This window comes from Thermothelomyces heterothallicus, assembly GCF_042370625.1.
Source record: "Thermothelomyces heterothallicus CBS 202.75 unplaced genomic scaffold P884_scaffold_3, whole genome shotgun sequence".
NCBI lineage: Eukaryota > Fungi > Ascomycota > Sordariomycetes > Sordariales > Chaetomiaceae > Thermothelomyces > Thermothelomyces heterothallicus.
In genome coordinates this window covers 1313371-1327951 of record NW_027192564.1, presented here as the reverse complement: position 1 = coordinate 1327951, position 14581 = coordinate 1313371, and the positions used below count along the sequence as shown (strand labels likewise).

At 55.2% G+C, this 14581-nt stretch overlaps 6 protein-coding genes across 6 annotated transcripts; 3 read left to right on the top strand and 3 right to left on the bottom strand.

Moving 5' to 3' along the window:
* Nucleotides 1–248: 248 nt before the first annotated feature.
* On the bottom strand, nt 249–2537 carry P884DRAFT_217808 (uncharacterized protein). Its single transcript, XM_069439361.1, has 4 exons — nt 2306–2537; nt 2202–2233; nt 2063–2142; nt 249–2002 (listed from the first exon to the last, which is right to left on the bottom strand). Exons 1-4 carry the CDS (start codon nt 2385–2387, stop codon nt 661–663), a joined length of 1536 nt encoding a protein of 511 aa, XP_069300747.1. The 5' UTR covers nt 2388–2537; the 3' UTR covers nt 249–660.
* Nucleotides 2538–4030: 1493 nt separating this feature from the next.
* Nucleotides 4031–4612, top strand: P884DRAFT_192231 (cyclophilin-like domain-containing protein; the record flags this gene model as incomplete). Its single annotated transcript, XM_069437658.1, has 3 exons — nt 4031–4192; nt 4249–4355; nt 4420–4612. Coding segments are annotated over 3 exons (462 nt in total), but the record flags the coding sequence as incomplete, so codon positions are not given.
* Nucleotides 4613–4873: 261 nt separating this feature from the next.
* Nucleotides 4874–6457, bottom strand: P884DRAFT_327487 (RNA polymerase Rpc34). Its single transcript, XM_069445548.1, has 2 exons — nt 6099–6457; nt 4874–6031 (listed from the first exon to the last, which is right to left on the bottom strand). The coding sequence occupies exons 1-2, from the start codon at nt 6359–6361 to the stop codon at nt 5032–5034; spliced, it is 1263 nt and encodes a 420-aa protein (XP_069300745.1). The 5' UTR covers nt 6362–6457; the 3' UTR covers nt 4874–5031.
* Nucleotides 6458–7244: 787 nt separating this feature from the next.
* Nucleotides 7245–8248, bottom strand: P884DRAFT_289935 (uncharacterized protein; the record flags this gene model as incomplete). The annotated part of the gene is made up of 4 exons (XM_069444029.1): nt 7245–7411; nt 7468–7586; nt 7621–7701; nt 8010–8248. The coding sequence occupies 4 exons, from the start codon at nt 8246–8248 to the stop codon at nt 7245–7247; spliced, it is 606 nt and encodes a 201-aa protein (XP_069300744.1).
* Nucleotides 8249–9306: 1058 nt separating this feature from the next.
* P884DRAFT_327485 (Ser-Thr-rich glycosyl-phosphatidyl-inositol-anchored membrane family-domain-containing protein) lies at nt 9307–10453 on the top strand. The gene is made up of 2 exons (XM_069445547.1): nt 9307–9727; nt 9822–10453. The coding sequence occupies exons 1-2, from the start codon at nt 9453–9455 to the stop codon at nt 10015–10017; spliced, it is 471 nt and encodes a 156-aa protein (XP_069300743.1). The 5' UTR covers nt 9307–9452; the 3' UTR covers nt 10018–10453.
* Nucleotides 10454–11908: 1455 nt separating this feature from the next.
* P884DRAFT_193168 (RmlC-like cupin domain-containing protein) lies at nt 11909–13812 on the top strand (the record flags this gene model as incomplete). Its single annotated transcript, XM_069437731.1, has 5 exons — nt 11909–11988; nt 12066–12346; nt 12449–12716; nt 12824–13329; nt 13439–13812. The coding sequence occupies 5 exons, from the start codon at nt 11909–11911 to the stop codon at nt 13810–13812; spliced, it is 1509 nt and encodes a 502-aa protein (XP_069300742.1).
* Nucleotides 13813–14581: the final 769 nt, after the last annotated feature.

The window sequence follows — 14581 nt, the reverse complement described above, 5'->3', positions numbered from 1 at the left end:
AGAGGGATTGACGCAGAAGCTACGGAACATCTTGACGTTAACCGGTCATGTTGCTATAGTACATCACTTCTGGGACACCAATATTCCGTTTCTGGCGCGTCTCGGGCTCCGGGTCCGGCCATCAGGTCAGGTTCAATCCGAAACCCGGAGAGGCCCGAGTTTCCGGCCGGTTTGGTGGGGAAGCGAAGGATGGAAGACAGGGCAGGCGACCAAGCGATACCGAGCGCGACCAGCCAGCGATCAAGGGAGGCCATGTGTTTGCCACGAGACTGTTCAGAAGATTGCGAGTAAGAATGTTACAAACCGTGACTAGTTAACACGGAAAAGCGTGCTTAGACATCGTCATGGCGCTCGCAAACTGAGGGCTACACCGTGTTTTTGCTGTGTGATTGTGGCGTGGTGGATGGGTCTACACCGGCTTTGCGGCGCGGCAGGTCTTTACCAAGATAGAAGACCACAGCAGGCCAGGGTGGCCGGAGCGTTAGGACTCACAAAGACCGTTTGACAATAATGTCACTCTCTGGCGCCGCCGCCACAGGGCCACAGCCCTGGCAGATCGAACCCCCAAATGTTCTCTTTCCTCCAAAGCCGATCTAAATTTCTCACAAACTAGAGAATGGGACACAAATACTCCGCAGCTGAGATAGAACATGCTCAAAACTAGCCGAGCAGGTCATCAAGTCCATTGCCAACCGGCTTGCTACCGGTGGAGCCGCTGCTCGGTGCGGACGGCGCGGGGGCGCCCCAGATACCGGCATTGCTCTTCTCCTTCGCGAGTTGGCCCAAGGCTGGGCCCGGGCCGGCCTGTGTATTCTTCTTTATACCAGAGCTTGCTTGCGACCAAAGGGCACCAAACGCGTCGCCCCCGGCGGCTGACTTGGAAGCCTCAGGACCTCTAGAAGGCTTGGTCCCAACGGATGATGAGGAGCTAGGTGCTGGCACCGAGGTGAAATAATTCGGGGCAGATGCCTGATATCCAGTAGGCTTGGGTGCCTGCGCGGCGGGAGAGAGCGTGCTAGGGGCGAGGGGCGTGGAGAAGGCCGAAACATTGGCGGCCGGGCTGGCGGAGGAGCTTGGTGGAGGGGAAATAGACGACATGGCAACCATACCGCTCAGGTTTGCTTGCTGGGGTGCAGACACAGGCTTGGGTGCCGCTAGTGGCATGCTGGACACAGATGTCGTGATCAGCGGCGGGAGAGCTGCCGTTTGCGATGCTGGGGGCGCGGCTGTCTGCGCAGCGGGAGTCGCCGATTGGAAGTCGTCAAACTCGTCATCGTCAGCGGCGCCGCTATCCAGGGATGCCAGTCCGGATGATTTGGCTGGCGCCGGTTCAGCCGGAGCGGCTGGCTCATCGAAACTGAATAGATCCACCTCAGGCTCCTTCTTTTTCGGCTGGTCCGTCGTTCGCTTGACACCGGCCCGCTCAGTTGTGTCCCGCGTCACCCGACTCGCCGATGCAGCAGGCCGTTCTGCTTCATCAAACTCGTCGTATTCTTCAAACTTGTCCGCCCGCGACTGCGATGTGCGGTACTCGTCAGATTGCCCCCCGAAGCCGCCCCCGTCACCATAGACGCCGCCGGAATATCCGCCGTATGTCGAGCTGCTGCCACCTCCATATCCAGAGTCACTTCCAAAGCCGCCATAACGGCTTGAGCTACCAAAACCACTGCCGCCCTGCATGCTTGTGAATTTGCCCTTATTTGCGCGTGCCTTCTTGCGCTCAGCTCGAATGAGGTCAACGTCACTGAGAAGTTTGGCCAACTCGTTGGCACGGTGTCGGATATTGACGCCTTGGTCCTTGCCGTTCTGGTCAATGTAGTGGAACTGGCGCAGCATCTTGAGCAACGAGATATGGGATCGAGCATCGTCAACAACCCGTTCGGAGCCGTGCTTGATGAGGTATTCCAGCAATTGAAGTGCCTTATAGATTTGGCGCCATTCTTCTGCTGACTTTTCCGTAAATCGTCGGTAAATCATGGGCATGATTTCGTTCAGAGTCTGGCTGAAGCACTGGTTATCAGACGGACCGAGCCACAGCAAGCCTTGAGGGAAAACTACGTACTAGTTGAAAGTGCCATCGGCAATCTCTTGCATCTGCGTAGATGATGCGCCCCATGGTTCATTGTTTGTGGCTTCGCGAACCTGACAAGTAGAATTCAACCGTCAGTGTCGCCCATTAATAGCCTCGGCGAACCACGCACCTTTGCCTCCATTTCGGTGTAGTTCATGACGGCTATCCATCAAGTCAGCATGAACCAACCCTACCAGACTCTGAGGTCGCCCTTTGTAGCGCATATCAACCTACCATTTTGCACCTTCCGCACCCCAGCTTTGATATCGTACAGGGTCAGGTTTGACACCTGCTTTTTTAAGCTGTTCAAATCCATCGTGGAGACTGTGATGGTAGAATCCCGCACAACTGGACGGAAATGTGTAGAGGCGCTCTATAGAGGCCAGCAATGTGCTTGCGCGGGCCTGATCTGGCGTGCGTCAGGTGCTTAATCGGCTGCGTTAACTGATGACTTGCGTTGGAGGATGGGCAGCAGCGCTGGCATGCTGGCACGGGCGGCAAATGTGACCCTGGCGATTCCGCAGATGGCCAAGACCCCGGAGTCCGAAAAAGTGGAGAATTTTCGGATTACGTAACTACGGCGGGCTGCCTCATCTCCCAGGCACGAGTAAGGGACGGCCCGTGCTTTGGAACCTTGAGCTCGGGACAAAAGCTGGGAGGACAAAATTTGGCTATGCGTTGCTGGTCGTCAACAATTCCGCCAGTTCATCGACCGTCATATAGTTGGCGTGTGTACTATTAACTTGTACCATTATTAATTCCAAGGACATCGTCCTAAAACGGTGCGTGTCTCCTTCCGCGTTTTCCATGACGGTTGATACCTGCGCCCTGTTGTCCGGTTTGAGCTCAGCTCTTAGCAGAGCGACCTTCAACCACAGCTGCTTTTGATGATGCGCCTGGTCCCTCCCGGGCCAATCATTGCCTGGTGGTGATGCTCCCCAGATCGCTCATCTCCCCTTCATCTACACCATTGCATGGATGAATGTCACCCCTCGATGAGCTTCCAGCGAGCTTCACAGCGCCGACTAGGAGACCGCAACCGGTCCCCGCTATATCATGCAAGCCCAGAGCTCCGGCACGGGTTCTACCAACCGTTCAACCTACGTGGGATACACTCTCCGAGGTCCCTGGCTGTTTGGGGCTCGCTGCTCCGTGATAGTCGAAATCGGAGAGCTGTGCGGTCCCGGGCGCTCGTCCATTCTCCTTTGGCTGTCTTAATCGCAACCGCTCTTCGTCTGCTCGGCTTGGCTTCGCCGTCCAGAGACGCAATGGCGGGGCGATCTGGCTGCACTTCCTTCGGACAGCGGTTCTGAGTCCGCCAGGAACCATCCCACTTGGCAGCACTGATCGTTTCGATTTCGGACAGCAGCCCCTCGCTGCCCGTGGAGCGCAAGAAGCCTACCCTCCTCGTCCCACATCATCAGTTCCGTCTTCCGGTTGGCTGAAGGAAACACTAACCCACTTGCTCTCAGTGCGGAAAATGCTTCGACCCCTCCTACCCCGCCATTGCTCTTCTTTCCTCCGACCTTCCTCCCTCCTTCGCAATCTCCCATCCGGTCAATTCACCTCGGCATGCTCTCCGTCTCGTCCTTCTCCCTTCAGAATATCTGTTAGAGGCTTCTCTGTATCATCTATCAACATGGCTCAATCCAAAGTGTGAGCAACGGCTCCATCCCGCCACCGAAGCTCCGCTTACCTCGTCTCGTCTAGGTTCCTCGACGTTGAGTGGGTGTACGACAAGAAAGACGACCCGACTACGGATCCCAACAAGAGTGAGTACTTGCAAGATCTCGTCCCTACCACGTGTGTCAACTTTGGCGGAGTTTCTTTCGGAGTGATGCTGCATACATAATCATGCTATACGAGGAGTCTCAGCAGTCTTCGGTTATTATTTGACAGTGGACGCGTTCTGTGGCGTAAAATGAATAGCAGCATCTAACACAGTGAATAGCTTTCAGGGGCCGCATCAAATTGAAGCTCTTTGACGATGTCGTTCCCAAGACTACCCTTAACTTCAAGACCCTGTGCACGGGTGAGATGGGCTTCGGTTACAAGGGTTCAACCTTCCACCGTGTCGTCAACAACTTCATGATTCAGGGTGGTGACTTCACTCGCCACAATGTGAGGACGCTTGCCTAATCAGATGCGCCCAGCTTATGCAGCTAACTGTCTGTCAGGGCACCGGTGGCATGTCTATCTATGGCGAGAGGTTTCCCGACGAGAACCACCAGATCAAGCACTACAAGCCTTACTTGCTCTCCATGGCCAACGCAGGCCCCAACACGTAAGGAAGCTTGCCCCTTGTCGAGCCAGCCACGATACAACAAGCTGACACTTGTATGTTGCAGTAATGGCTCCCAGTTCTTCATCACCACTGTAGTGACTTCGTGGCTTGACGACAAACACGTCGTTTTCGGCGAGGTCCTCGACGAAGAGTCGAAAAAGGTCGTCAAAGCCATCGAAGCTACCCACGACAATAAATCAGAGGCGAAGAAGCCCACCATCGTGGACTGCGGCGTGCTTCCGGAGGAGGAAGCGTAAAGCGTCTCTACGCACAAGAGGAAACTTGAACATCAGCAAGAGGTGGAAGGTTTCAAGGTACCGATATCGATCGTTATCCTCGAACCGCCCGAGCACATTTGCCGAACATTTTGGATACTTCCCAGGTCATGGAGAATTTGGATAGAAATTGGATATCAAAGGAGCCAAACTGAAGCCTGCTGGCATGAATTCGTTTTCTAATACAGTTACAAACCAAGGTGCTTGCCCTTTGCGGGACGTCAGAAACAGGGTATATAATCTATGTATCATCAAGGATGTTGTGCGTCAACAACCGTGGCTCTTCGTCAATTCGCACCGTCCTCCCTTGTCTTTCCCCAATGGGGTCTCTTCCCGGCCCTCCCCTCCTTCCCTTGCAGCAGCCTCACACCCCTCCCCTTGCAGCAGCCAAGCCCGGTTGTTCATGGGTGAACGGCCACATTCGGCGCCGCCGCCTTGGGCAGGTCTTCGAGCTCCAGCCACTGCAGAAAATATACACAGTTACTCGGGCTGACCGGCCCTCCTTCCTCGCACAGATCAAAGACGGGACAGCGGCCGCACGGGGCCTCGGTCAGGCCGTTGCTGAGCGGCTCGGCGCCCACGACGAGGGGGCGGTCGAGGCCGATGCCGGCCTCGCGCTCCTTCTGGCGCTTGTGGAAGGGCACCGTGTCCTGCTTGGCGGCGCGCGCGACGCGGTAGCCGCGGCGGCGGCCGACGCGCACCATCTCGACCAGGCCGTCGTAGGTCAGGACGTCGACGAGCTGCTGGATGTCGGCCTCGCCGAGGGTCGTGTTGTTGGTGATGCCCGTGTCGTGGATGAACTTTGCGATCTCGGCCACGGTCGGGTAGTGCTTGTACCCGGCAGGCATGGGCAGGAAGACGGTGCGGGATTTGGTCTGCGTGCCGCCGGCGCCGCCCGCGCCTCTTGCCGAGGGCGCGGAGGCGTCATCGGTGGAGATCTCGGTCGCGGACCGTTTTGTGCCGCGGGCCGTCGTGGTGGTGGTCTCGCCCCCGGCGACGGCACCCTTCTTCGGGGTCTTGGTGGTTCCGCCGCCTGCGGCGCCCCCCGGAAGTGGTTGAGAGCCCCGGTATGCGCTCTTGGTCTTGATGTACTCGAACACGATGCCCTCCAGTTCGGTGATGAAGGCCGTGTCGAGCTCGCCTTCTGTGAACCACGGCCCGCCGGTCGCGCGTTCGGAAGGGCGGAGGTTGGCCTTGATGTACATCTTCTTGTTCGGGTGCTCGACATTTTTCATGCTCGCAATGTAGCCTTTGGACTCGAGGAACTTGATACAGTTCTTGACAACGGCCTCGTGCATGTTGAGCTTGTTCTTGATCGTCCGGTTCCATATGCCGTCGGCGCCGGCCTCGTCGATTATCGAGTACACCATGACGGTCTCGTCGTTGGGCAAGGTCGTGTACCTATGATTCAAGGCCGTCAGCGGAGGTGCCCATGTGTCGTGGGAACAGCAGAGGACAAGGAGCCTACTTCTTTGCTTCCTCCCTGCTACGCCACCTCCATGCCATCCCAGCATGATGGTTTGTTATACCGACCAACAGCTTGTCGTCGCATAGCCGCTGTACGACCTGGAGGAGGAGCTCGAGGTTGCCATTGGGGATGATGTTCAGGTCGAGGAGGTCTTTTTGCGAGAAAGGGCGTGATTCGGAACCATGTTGCCTCATTTCCTCGTACAGAGCATCCTTGAGGATCTGGATCTTGACGGGGTCGTCCGCCCTGCCGTCGCTCGCCATGGCGTCGGATTGCGGGATTGCGGGACGGAAATGGGCTACGGAGTAGAGAACGTGTGAATGGACGAGGGAAAGGATCGTATCGGCTGCAATCTGGGGTCAAGTCGATCTGGAACAAATGCAGTCTCGAAAATGTCGTCAGGGCTCGCGGCAGTTTGTGGATTCGTAGCGGTTGGGGTCAACAAGTTGGTGTTGTTCAACTGGAGAATTGTATGGCAAAAAGTTGCCCCTCCATCGTAGTCACAGCCTTGCGAGTGGAGGTCGCATTCCATTCGCCGACGAGAATAAGCAGTGCGAGCGCAGCAGCTGACCCCTGCACCGAGCCTTGCATGAGTGGCCCCACTTTCAGTGTTGAACCCGTGCTTGATCACATCGAGAGCTTGGCATCTCCGTTGGCCAAGCCGAAACCGAATGATCGACCGGTATCCCGTAGTGTACTATATACAAAGCACAGTACGGACGTACACGGTTTCCTCCGCGGATTCCGCTGTTGGCACACCTGTAACGTTATTTTTTTACTGGCACAATCTGATGTCCAAGTTTTGCCATCTACGGAGTACCATTGTAGCATATCCGACCGAGCCCCCCACTAGGGTTCCCGGACCCATCAGGGTGGCAGCCATCCACATCTTTCTGCGGGGCGGCCCTTGTCAGCTTCCTTTTCTTCCATCAGCACCACCAATCTACCATCATCAACGGCCGTAGCAGAGATACGAAGACCGCTCAATCCATCCATCTATCCCCACACAAATCGATCAGCTTCTTACCATCGAGCAATTGCCATCGATACAGCTCTCGATTCAAGCTTCCAGACTGTCCAAATTTTCATGCGGATAACCTCTCGCCGGTCTTGCAAGTCGGAACACAAAATGATCCGCCAGCGGGCCTAGACGTGTCTGATCTTCTCAGCGAAAGGGATGAAGACCGCCATTCCCGGGCCGATTATGGCAACAAATATCCCGGCTTGGGAGCCAAAACAGTTTACGCAGCCGACTTTCTCATCCCAAGGCACAATTCCGTAGAGAACGCCAAAAGCCACGACGTTCTCGAGCCCTGCGACCAGTCAGCGTCGCTCATCGTTGCAGTCGTCCGAAAGGAAAGTCTCTCACCGTTCACGAGCATCGAGGCATCCGAATTGACAGGCAACAAGCAGTTGGGGACATTTGCCATGGTAATGGCGGGGTTTGCCGTCAGAGCAACCGAGATCATACCATAGCCGATGAAGAGACTCGTTCAGTGCAGTTTTTCTCTCCACTCCATACCCAAAAAGGATGCATCCGGCGCCGGTGATGAGCAGCAGCAAGAGACACGAGTACAGCCGGCTTTCGGGCTCGAAGACACTTCTGTTGCGTCGGGTCTGTCAGTCACAGAAGACATCCACCAGCCAATCCACCCCCAGCATAACTGCCAATAACGTTGCCGAGAAAGCCCGGGATGTTGATCAAGCTGTTCACCATGGGTGACCAGCCCGTACGGCGGCGCTTGGAACACGAAAGGGTTGAGTATGTTGACCGACACGGTCAGAACGAGCGACAAGCGACACGACGTATCCGAGGAACGCGTAGACAACGCAGGGGTATGCGAACATGCGGAGCGGCTGGACAAGCAAAGCATCCTGAAGAAGTTTGTGTCCCGTGCCACTCCAGATCACAGGCTGAGATCCTGCACCCAGGTCTTCCCGGGCATCTGTGGGGCCGCGGCGTTGGCCTTCTGTCCCGTCCCTGCAGGATCTGTTGCTACCTCATTCCCTTCAGCCTTCTCTGTCGACGACGGCGTTGACGACGACGCGGTATCCGGGCTCTGATCGGCCTCATCCTCGCCCCGGTAATACCTCGTCTCAGGCGCAAACAGCAGCCCCGCCACAAAGTTGATCCCAGTCAGGATGGCCATGATCCACTTGTGCCATCTCCGGCTGAGTCCATGTTTCGTAGTGTAAAGGGTAGGGGCCGTAGGACGGCCATTCGTACGTGCCTCAGTGCCAAATGCATCTGTTTTCGCATGGCTATCTCTTCTGTGGTTCTAAATTATAATTTAAACGCCGCTGACTACGGTACCTAGGGACCTAGGTGGGTGAGTAGCTGTAATACGGGTGTTGCATATGGCTGCCGATCTAGACATCCTGACCCATTTGAATCTTAATTACAAGGTACTGCAACCCTTAAGCTTTCCAAATGGGCAATTGATGACACGAGTAAATCGCACTCTGCTTAATCTTGTTTTCATATCGCCAGCGAAACGATCAGCCATGACAACTAAGACCAACTAGACTTGGTCCAACAACCGGTGATAGAACGGCTGTCACTAACTTGGGCATCTGTAAGTGTCTATCTCAAGTTATAATTAGTCAACTTTCCAAGATTATGTGCGGTCAAGCAGCATGGACATCTTCTGTTCCGCCCTCAGATAACTGTCTATTTCCTGATGTCGAATGTGCTAAGATGTTCGGATTCAGCATCTCCTTTGTACCATACCATGCACAAATTTTCTGAAGGCCTTCGTAGCCGCGCGTGTGTAATTATAGTCATTTAGCTCACTAAGTTAATTTAACCTAGTCACTTGTGATCGGAGCATTCTTACCTATGGTGGAACCTGCAAGGATCGCCACCACGTGGAAAATCAACCGGCCTCGCGTATCGTCGATCAAAGGAAGCACATTGGCTCCAAAATAGCACATAAACCCGAGCACTTTGGGTGCCGGGGAACGGTTTTCTTGTTTGCATTAGATACACGACATCGCCCAGATCTAGATGTTTTGGTTAACGTTTGACATAATTACTCCTGGACAGGGGTTATCCCGAAGCGACGGTGGAGAATTACTCCGTATCGTTGGACGAGCTTGGGCGGCATGGGGAGAGAGCAAGGGTAAGGATGGGGCCATTCGTATAGTTAACAGCTATCCGTATCATATACAAAAACAGAAAGCTCGATTTCGCTAGTATCTTGGCTATTTCTTTCTTAACCATTCCCTCCTTTGCCGTCTTTTCCACATCCAACTTGATTTCCGTTCGTTTGCCGCTACTTCGACTGCAGTCACTCTTTCATTCATTCTTTCGTTTTCTTTCCCCCTGTCGTCGGCCGCGGTCCCAGGCAAAAGATGCGTGTTTTGCCCCTTTTCGCCCTCGCGGCGCCGCTCGTTTCGGCCATCCAATTTCTCGAGCCCGTCGCGAACTCCACCCTGATAAAGGGGGAGACGTACCGGGTGACCTGGAGCAGCGTCGACACCGATCCGACCAAGTTCAGCATCTATCTGGTCAACTTTGTGGACTGGCCCCCGTTCTACACCCAGGTGGCGTCTGACGTGCCGACGACTGCGGGCGAGCACGAGGTAACCGTTCCTTGTGATGTGAACACCTCGTGGGGTTTTCAATTGTGAGTACCTCAACCTTTTCCAATCACCGTCCCAACATAATGGAAGCTTCGTCGGGGGAGGGGCATGGGCTGAAACTTGTTTCACTGCTCTCAGCAACGCCATCAACGGTACCAATGTCTACGTAATCTACGCTCAGACTCCAAGGTTCTTCGTCCGTGACTCGGATGGTGACTGCATAGATGCCGGCCCCGTTCCTCCGCCGGGGGACTCGAGCCCGACCTGCAAGCCCGTGACTGTGACGGAGACCGTCACTAGCACCGTATACTCGACCATGTATCCCGACGCATGAGAGGAGGCCCAGGGCTGAGCACATGCTTGCGAGGTGTGTGCGACAGAGAGCGAGAGAGGCCCGAGGGCACGCGGGGGCAAGGGAAAGAAGAGGAGCGGGTTGCCGGCTATGAAGGAGGGGCATGGTTAAGTTGACTGCTTGTTGAGGAGAGAAACGGGATGAAAGTCTGCTCAGGGAGAAGAGAGTTGAGCGCTGACCGAATTCAAATCGAGACAAACGTGAAGTACGGACAATGGCAGCTTGTCTCGAGCGCCAAAACCGCCTTCTGTCTGCCAATTCATACACGATTGCCCCGGTTTGCTCCATTTCCCCATATTTGCCTTCAGTGCAGGGGGTGAACGCGGATCGGATTACCCTGCTATGCCCTTACTTGCTACGCTCACAGCCTTGGCTTGGTTACAGCTGTCGCGTGTGCCCGGCGGGTTGCAGCAATGCCAGTGTCAATCTATGGGGTTGCTGCGTCATAACCCTTTTGAGCACCGCTTAAGCCTAATTACTGTGTATAATTATATACGGTGAGAGTCGCCGGTTCCGAGACTGCTCACCGGTTGCCCCTGTAAGCAGAGAAAGATAGGGGAGCCTGAACAAATGGCTTGATTGATTGATAGGCCGTCAAGGTAGGAACAACAAATCCAAATGGATGAGGTAGGTCTAATCAGAAGAGCAATGGAAACCTGTTATGTCCCGAGAAAGAAAAGAAGCTCGAGTTTTCCCAGCCACACGGGCCCCAACTTTGTACCCAGTTGTACCCTAAGGGTGCTCTTTCCCAGGTCGAACCAGCCATGAACGAGAAGCGCACGGCCTTGAAGTGGCCTGCTCTTACCTACCAGGTAGCTACCGACTTGCCTGCCTGCCTGCTTTGGTGAGGTGATTACTAGTGGGCAGGCACCCAAGGGAAGCTTTGGGTCAAAGCATCTGCGGGTTCATGCTCGAGCTGACACGGTCCGTGTCAAACCTAGAGATGTTCAGGTACCTATGCGTCTCCGTGCTCCGTGCCCGATGTTGATCGTCGTCTCAGACCAAACGTTTTCGGAAGACCGGGATTCGAAGGAAAAGGGTAAATTACTGCGGCATTAGAAGCAGGAATACAATTGTTCGAATCACTGCACGTGGTCCGGATGCACAGAACACATGCACACAATGCGTGGACATGTCTCGGACAGTTCGGCTTTGGAAGAAGAGCTAAGGTATTGGGCGACCTATCTCCTCGATACGCACGACGGGAACTTCAAATTGTTAACCTAATTACGTATGATGCAGCGGTGCGTGCAGCGGAACTGTCATTTGCTCTTAATTAATTATTGTATCTAGCACAACCTAGAATGTTATTATACCAGACCCCGGGACCTGGAGAAAGATAATTATGACTACTATGGTATTGGAAGCTTCAATCAGGCAAGCGTTCGTTCCTCTCTCACAAATGGCCCTGTCCCATGATGCGGGAGGGGACCGGACTGGTGTAACTTTGGAATGATTCGGGAGAGATTCGGCGACTCGGGGATAAATAAGGACTTCACTCTATGCACATGCGGACATCCCCGAAGCAGGGTCATATACAACAGGACCTCGGATGCGACCAAGCGCAACGGTACAAGGTAAACGTGGCTAAGGGGGACGGTGACTAAGTGCACTGTATGGAAAGGGCATCTCGAACGCGCCGAAGTAATGGTGACGAATACGGGTTCCTACCACAAAGATATGGAAGGAAAGGCAGCTAGAACAAGTGTGAGTCCGGGAATAGGATCTATGAGTTTCAGGGATAAATGACTGGAGGATTTCTGGTCCTGAGCAAATCTCTGTCTTTCAACTCCGCTCCAAGAGCACATCGTCACTCGAATCCTCAGAGTAGCAACACACCAGACGCTCTTTTATTCTCCACAAGTCATCGGTCATGCATCGTTGGCAAGGGGCCCTGATCGTGCTGCTGAATCCCCTCCTCTGGCTCGGCGCACTAGCACTACCCAGACCCCAGTACGTGCCTGGAGTGCTCCACCGTCTGAAAGGCATCATCATTAATGTAATTATAAGCGGAGACTGACGATATCTAGAATTGGCGATTATGGGGAGAACGAGGGCCCCGTGGGTGGCATCAGGCCGCCTATCCCGACAGTCACGTCCAGCAGCGGCTCTCTCCGAGGAGACTCGGGCCTTCTAGGGGGCAACGCTCCGCTGCCCGACCCGGAAAAGTCCGACTCGGCCATTGTCCCCAGTCCGCAGCTCGTCAACGGGCAAGAGGCGGACGCGAAGCTCGGGCTCTACCTGGACTTCGACAGCGCCGATCCTCCACAGCCGATCCGTGGGGAGAACGGGAACACGGATGCCGGCCCACGTGCGTGAGCTCCTTTTGCGCAAACGGTCCCTGCACGGACACGGCGCCGGAAGAGTTCTGCTGACCATTATTATCGTATGAATTGCCTGGTCTGGGCTGTAGGCACCTTTGACTACGAGAAACTCAATCCCGACCTCTTCGCGCCCCCCGGGACCGACGCGGGGGACATGCCCAACCTGATGTGGCCCATGGGGCTGTCCCACAACCGCCCGGGCACGGGCAAGAACTCGGGCTGGGCGAGGCAGCAGAGCATTGACGTCCTGCCGGCGGCCAAGTCCATGGCGGGCGTCGACATGCGCCTGGCCCCGAATGCCTACCGAGAACTGCACTGGCACACGGCCAACGAGTGGGGGATGATTCTCAAGGGCTGGTATGTACATACCTTGATAAGGAAGGAATGAAAGAAAAGGAGGATGAGAAGAAAAGAGGGAAACAAACAAAAGAAGAAAAGAAAAAAAAGAGCTGACGAGACTGCAGCGTGCGCGTGGCCGCCGTCGACGACGAGGGCCGCAACTTCGTAGACGACGTCTGCGCCGGCGACGTGTGGTTCTTCCCCGCCGGCATACCGCACAGCATCCAGGCCTTCGAGAAGGGCGCCGAGTTCCTGCTCGTGTTCGACCAGGGCGACTTCACCGAGGACGGTACCTTCCTCGTGTCCGAGCTGTTCCTCCGGAACCCGGTCGAGGTGCTCAGCAAGGACCTGCGCGCCGGCGTCGACGCCTTCAAGAACCTCCCCAAGGACCAGCTCTACATCTTCAACGGCACCCCCGCGCCCGCCGACATCTCGGAGCAGAACGTCACCTCGCCGGCCGGCGCCATCACCGGCAACGCCTCCTTCACGTACCACTGGTCCCAACAGGCCCCCTACACCGTCCCCGGCGGCTCCATCAAGATCCTCGACCCCCTGACTTTCCCCGTAGCCAGCATGTTCTCGGCCGCGATGGCCGTCGTGCAGCCGGGCGCCCTGCGCGAGATTCACTGGCGTATGTCTGTCTCTTCTCTGGTTCCCTCGCTCGTTCCCTCCCTTTCTCCCTCCCTTTCTCCCTCTCTTTTCTCTGCCCCGAAAGAGCTGACAATATGCGCGCAACAAAGACACGACCTCGGACGAGTGGAACTTCTTCCTCCAGGGGGCCGGGCGCATCACCGTGTACGGGGCGCCGGCGTCGTCGCGGACCTACGACTTCACGGCCGGCGGCGTGGGCTACGTGCCGGCCGCCTGCGGCCACTACATCGAGAACACGGGCGAGGAGGACCTCGTCTTCCTCGAGGTCCTGCAGGCGCCCAAGTTCACCGACATCAGCGTCGCCCAGTGGCTCGCCCTGACCCCGCGCCAGGTCGTCAAGGACCACCTGAACCTCCCCGACGCCGTCCTCGACGCCCTGCCCCGCGAGAAGCCCATCATCCTGACGGGCAACCAGAACTTGACCGCTCTCGCCGGCGGCGGCAGTGCTTTCTCGGTTTCGTAGAAGTGCCATCTTTGTTATCCTGATCTTGTTCTTTCCACAGGAAAGAGGTTTGCACAACAACACAGCAGCGCTAATTAGAAGTACAATAAATCCGATCGAATAAGCCCATACATTTTTTGTTCGTCTCAAAATGGACATATCTTATATAAGCCCGTCATCTCGAGGCTTGTTCAAGCTATTGATTCCAAAAAGAAGGTCATACGTACGGTTCGGACGACGTACCTGACCAAAGAATGTCTTCCTTGCTAGCCAATAACGTTACAGGGGTTGGGCATGTATATTATGGGAGAAGCCGAATGAGATAACATGACAATTAATCCTTGGTCGTCATTGGACAAAGTTCAAGTCGTAATACAGAGCCTGCTGATTGAATAATTCAGTCAATACCACTTTACTCGTGTCCCCTGCTCGACCCGATGGGATAACAACTTACTGAAACCATATCAAATGTCCAAACTATGCCGCTGAAAAAATCCCTCTGTCTTGCCAAAGAGGTTTGCGTTGTGAAGATAAAGCTCATCGAACAGCAGGCAACCTGATGATCGATTCTGTATAGCCCTATGCATTGACGTGGCGTATTAATAAGTCAGCATCATTCGGCCGCTGTCTTAAGCACGCAATCTCGCGCCTTATACACGCGAACAAGGAAGCAACGCGGGCGCTGTTTCACACGCAATATTCCCCCCCGGTTTCTCATGTAGTACTCCGTGACCCCCTTGGCCTTGCGGCCAAACCTGACAATTCCCAGCCCATTCGTCATATCACCCTC

Coding starts and splice junctions, on each gene's coding strand:
- P884DRAFT_327487 (XM_069445548.1), bottom strand. CDS start 6,361: ATGGCGAGCGACGGCAGGGCGGACGACCCCGTCAAGATCCAGATCCTC. Junction 6,032..6,098: donor AGCAGGGAGGAAGCAAAGAA/GTAGGCTCCTTG, acceptor CTTGAATCATAG/GTACACGACCTTGCCCAACG.
- P884DRAFT_217808 (XM_069439361.1), bottom strand. CDS start 2,387: ATGGATTTGAACAGCTTAAAAAAGCAGGTGTCAAACCTGACCCTGTAC. Junction 2,143..2,201: donor ACACCGAAATGGAGGCAAAG/GTGCGTGGTTCG, acceptor TCTACTTGTCAG/GTTCGCGAAGCCACAAACAA. Junction 2,003..2,062: donor GCCGATGGCACTTTCAACTA/GTACGTAGTTTT, acceptor CCAGTGCTTCAG/CCAGACTCTGAACGAAATCA.
- P884DRAFT_327485 (XM_069445547.1), top strand. CDS start 9,453: ATGCGTGTTTTGCCCCTTTTCGCCCTCGCGGCGCCGCTCGTTTCGGCC. Junction 9,728..9,821: donor ACCTCGTGGGGTTTTCAATT/GTGAGTACCTCA, acceptor CACTGCTCTCAG/CAACGCCATCAACGGTACCA.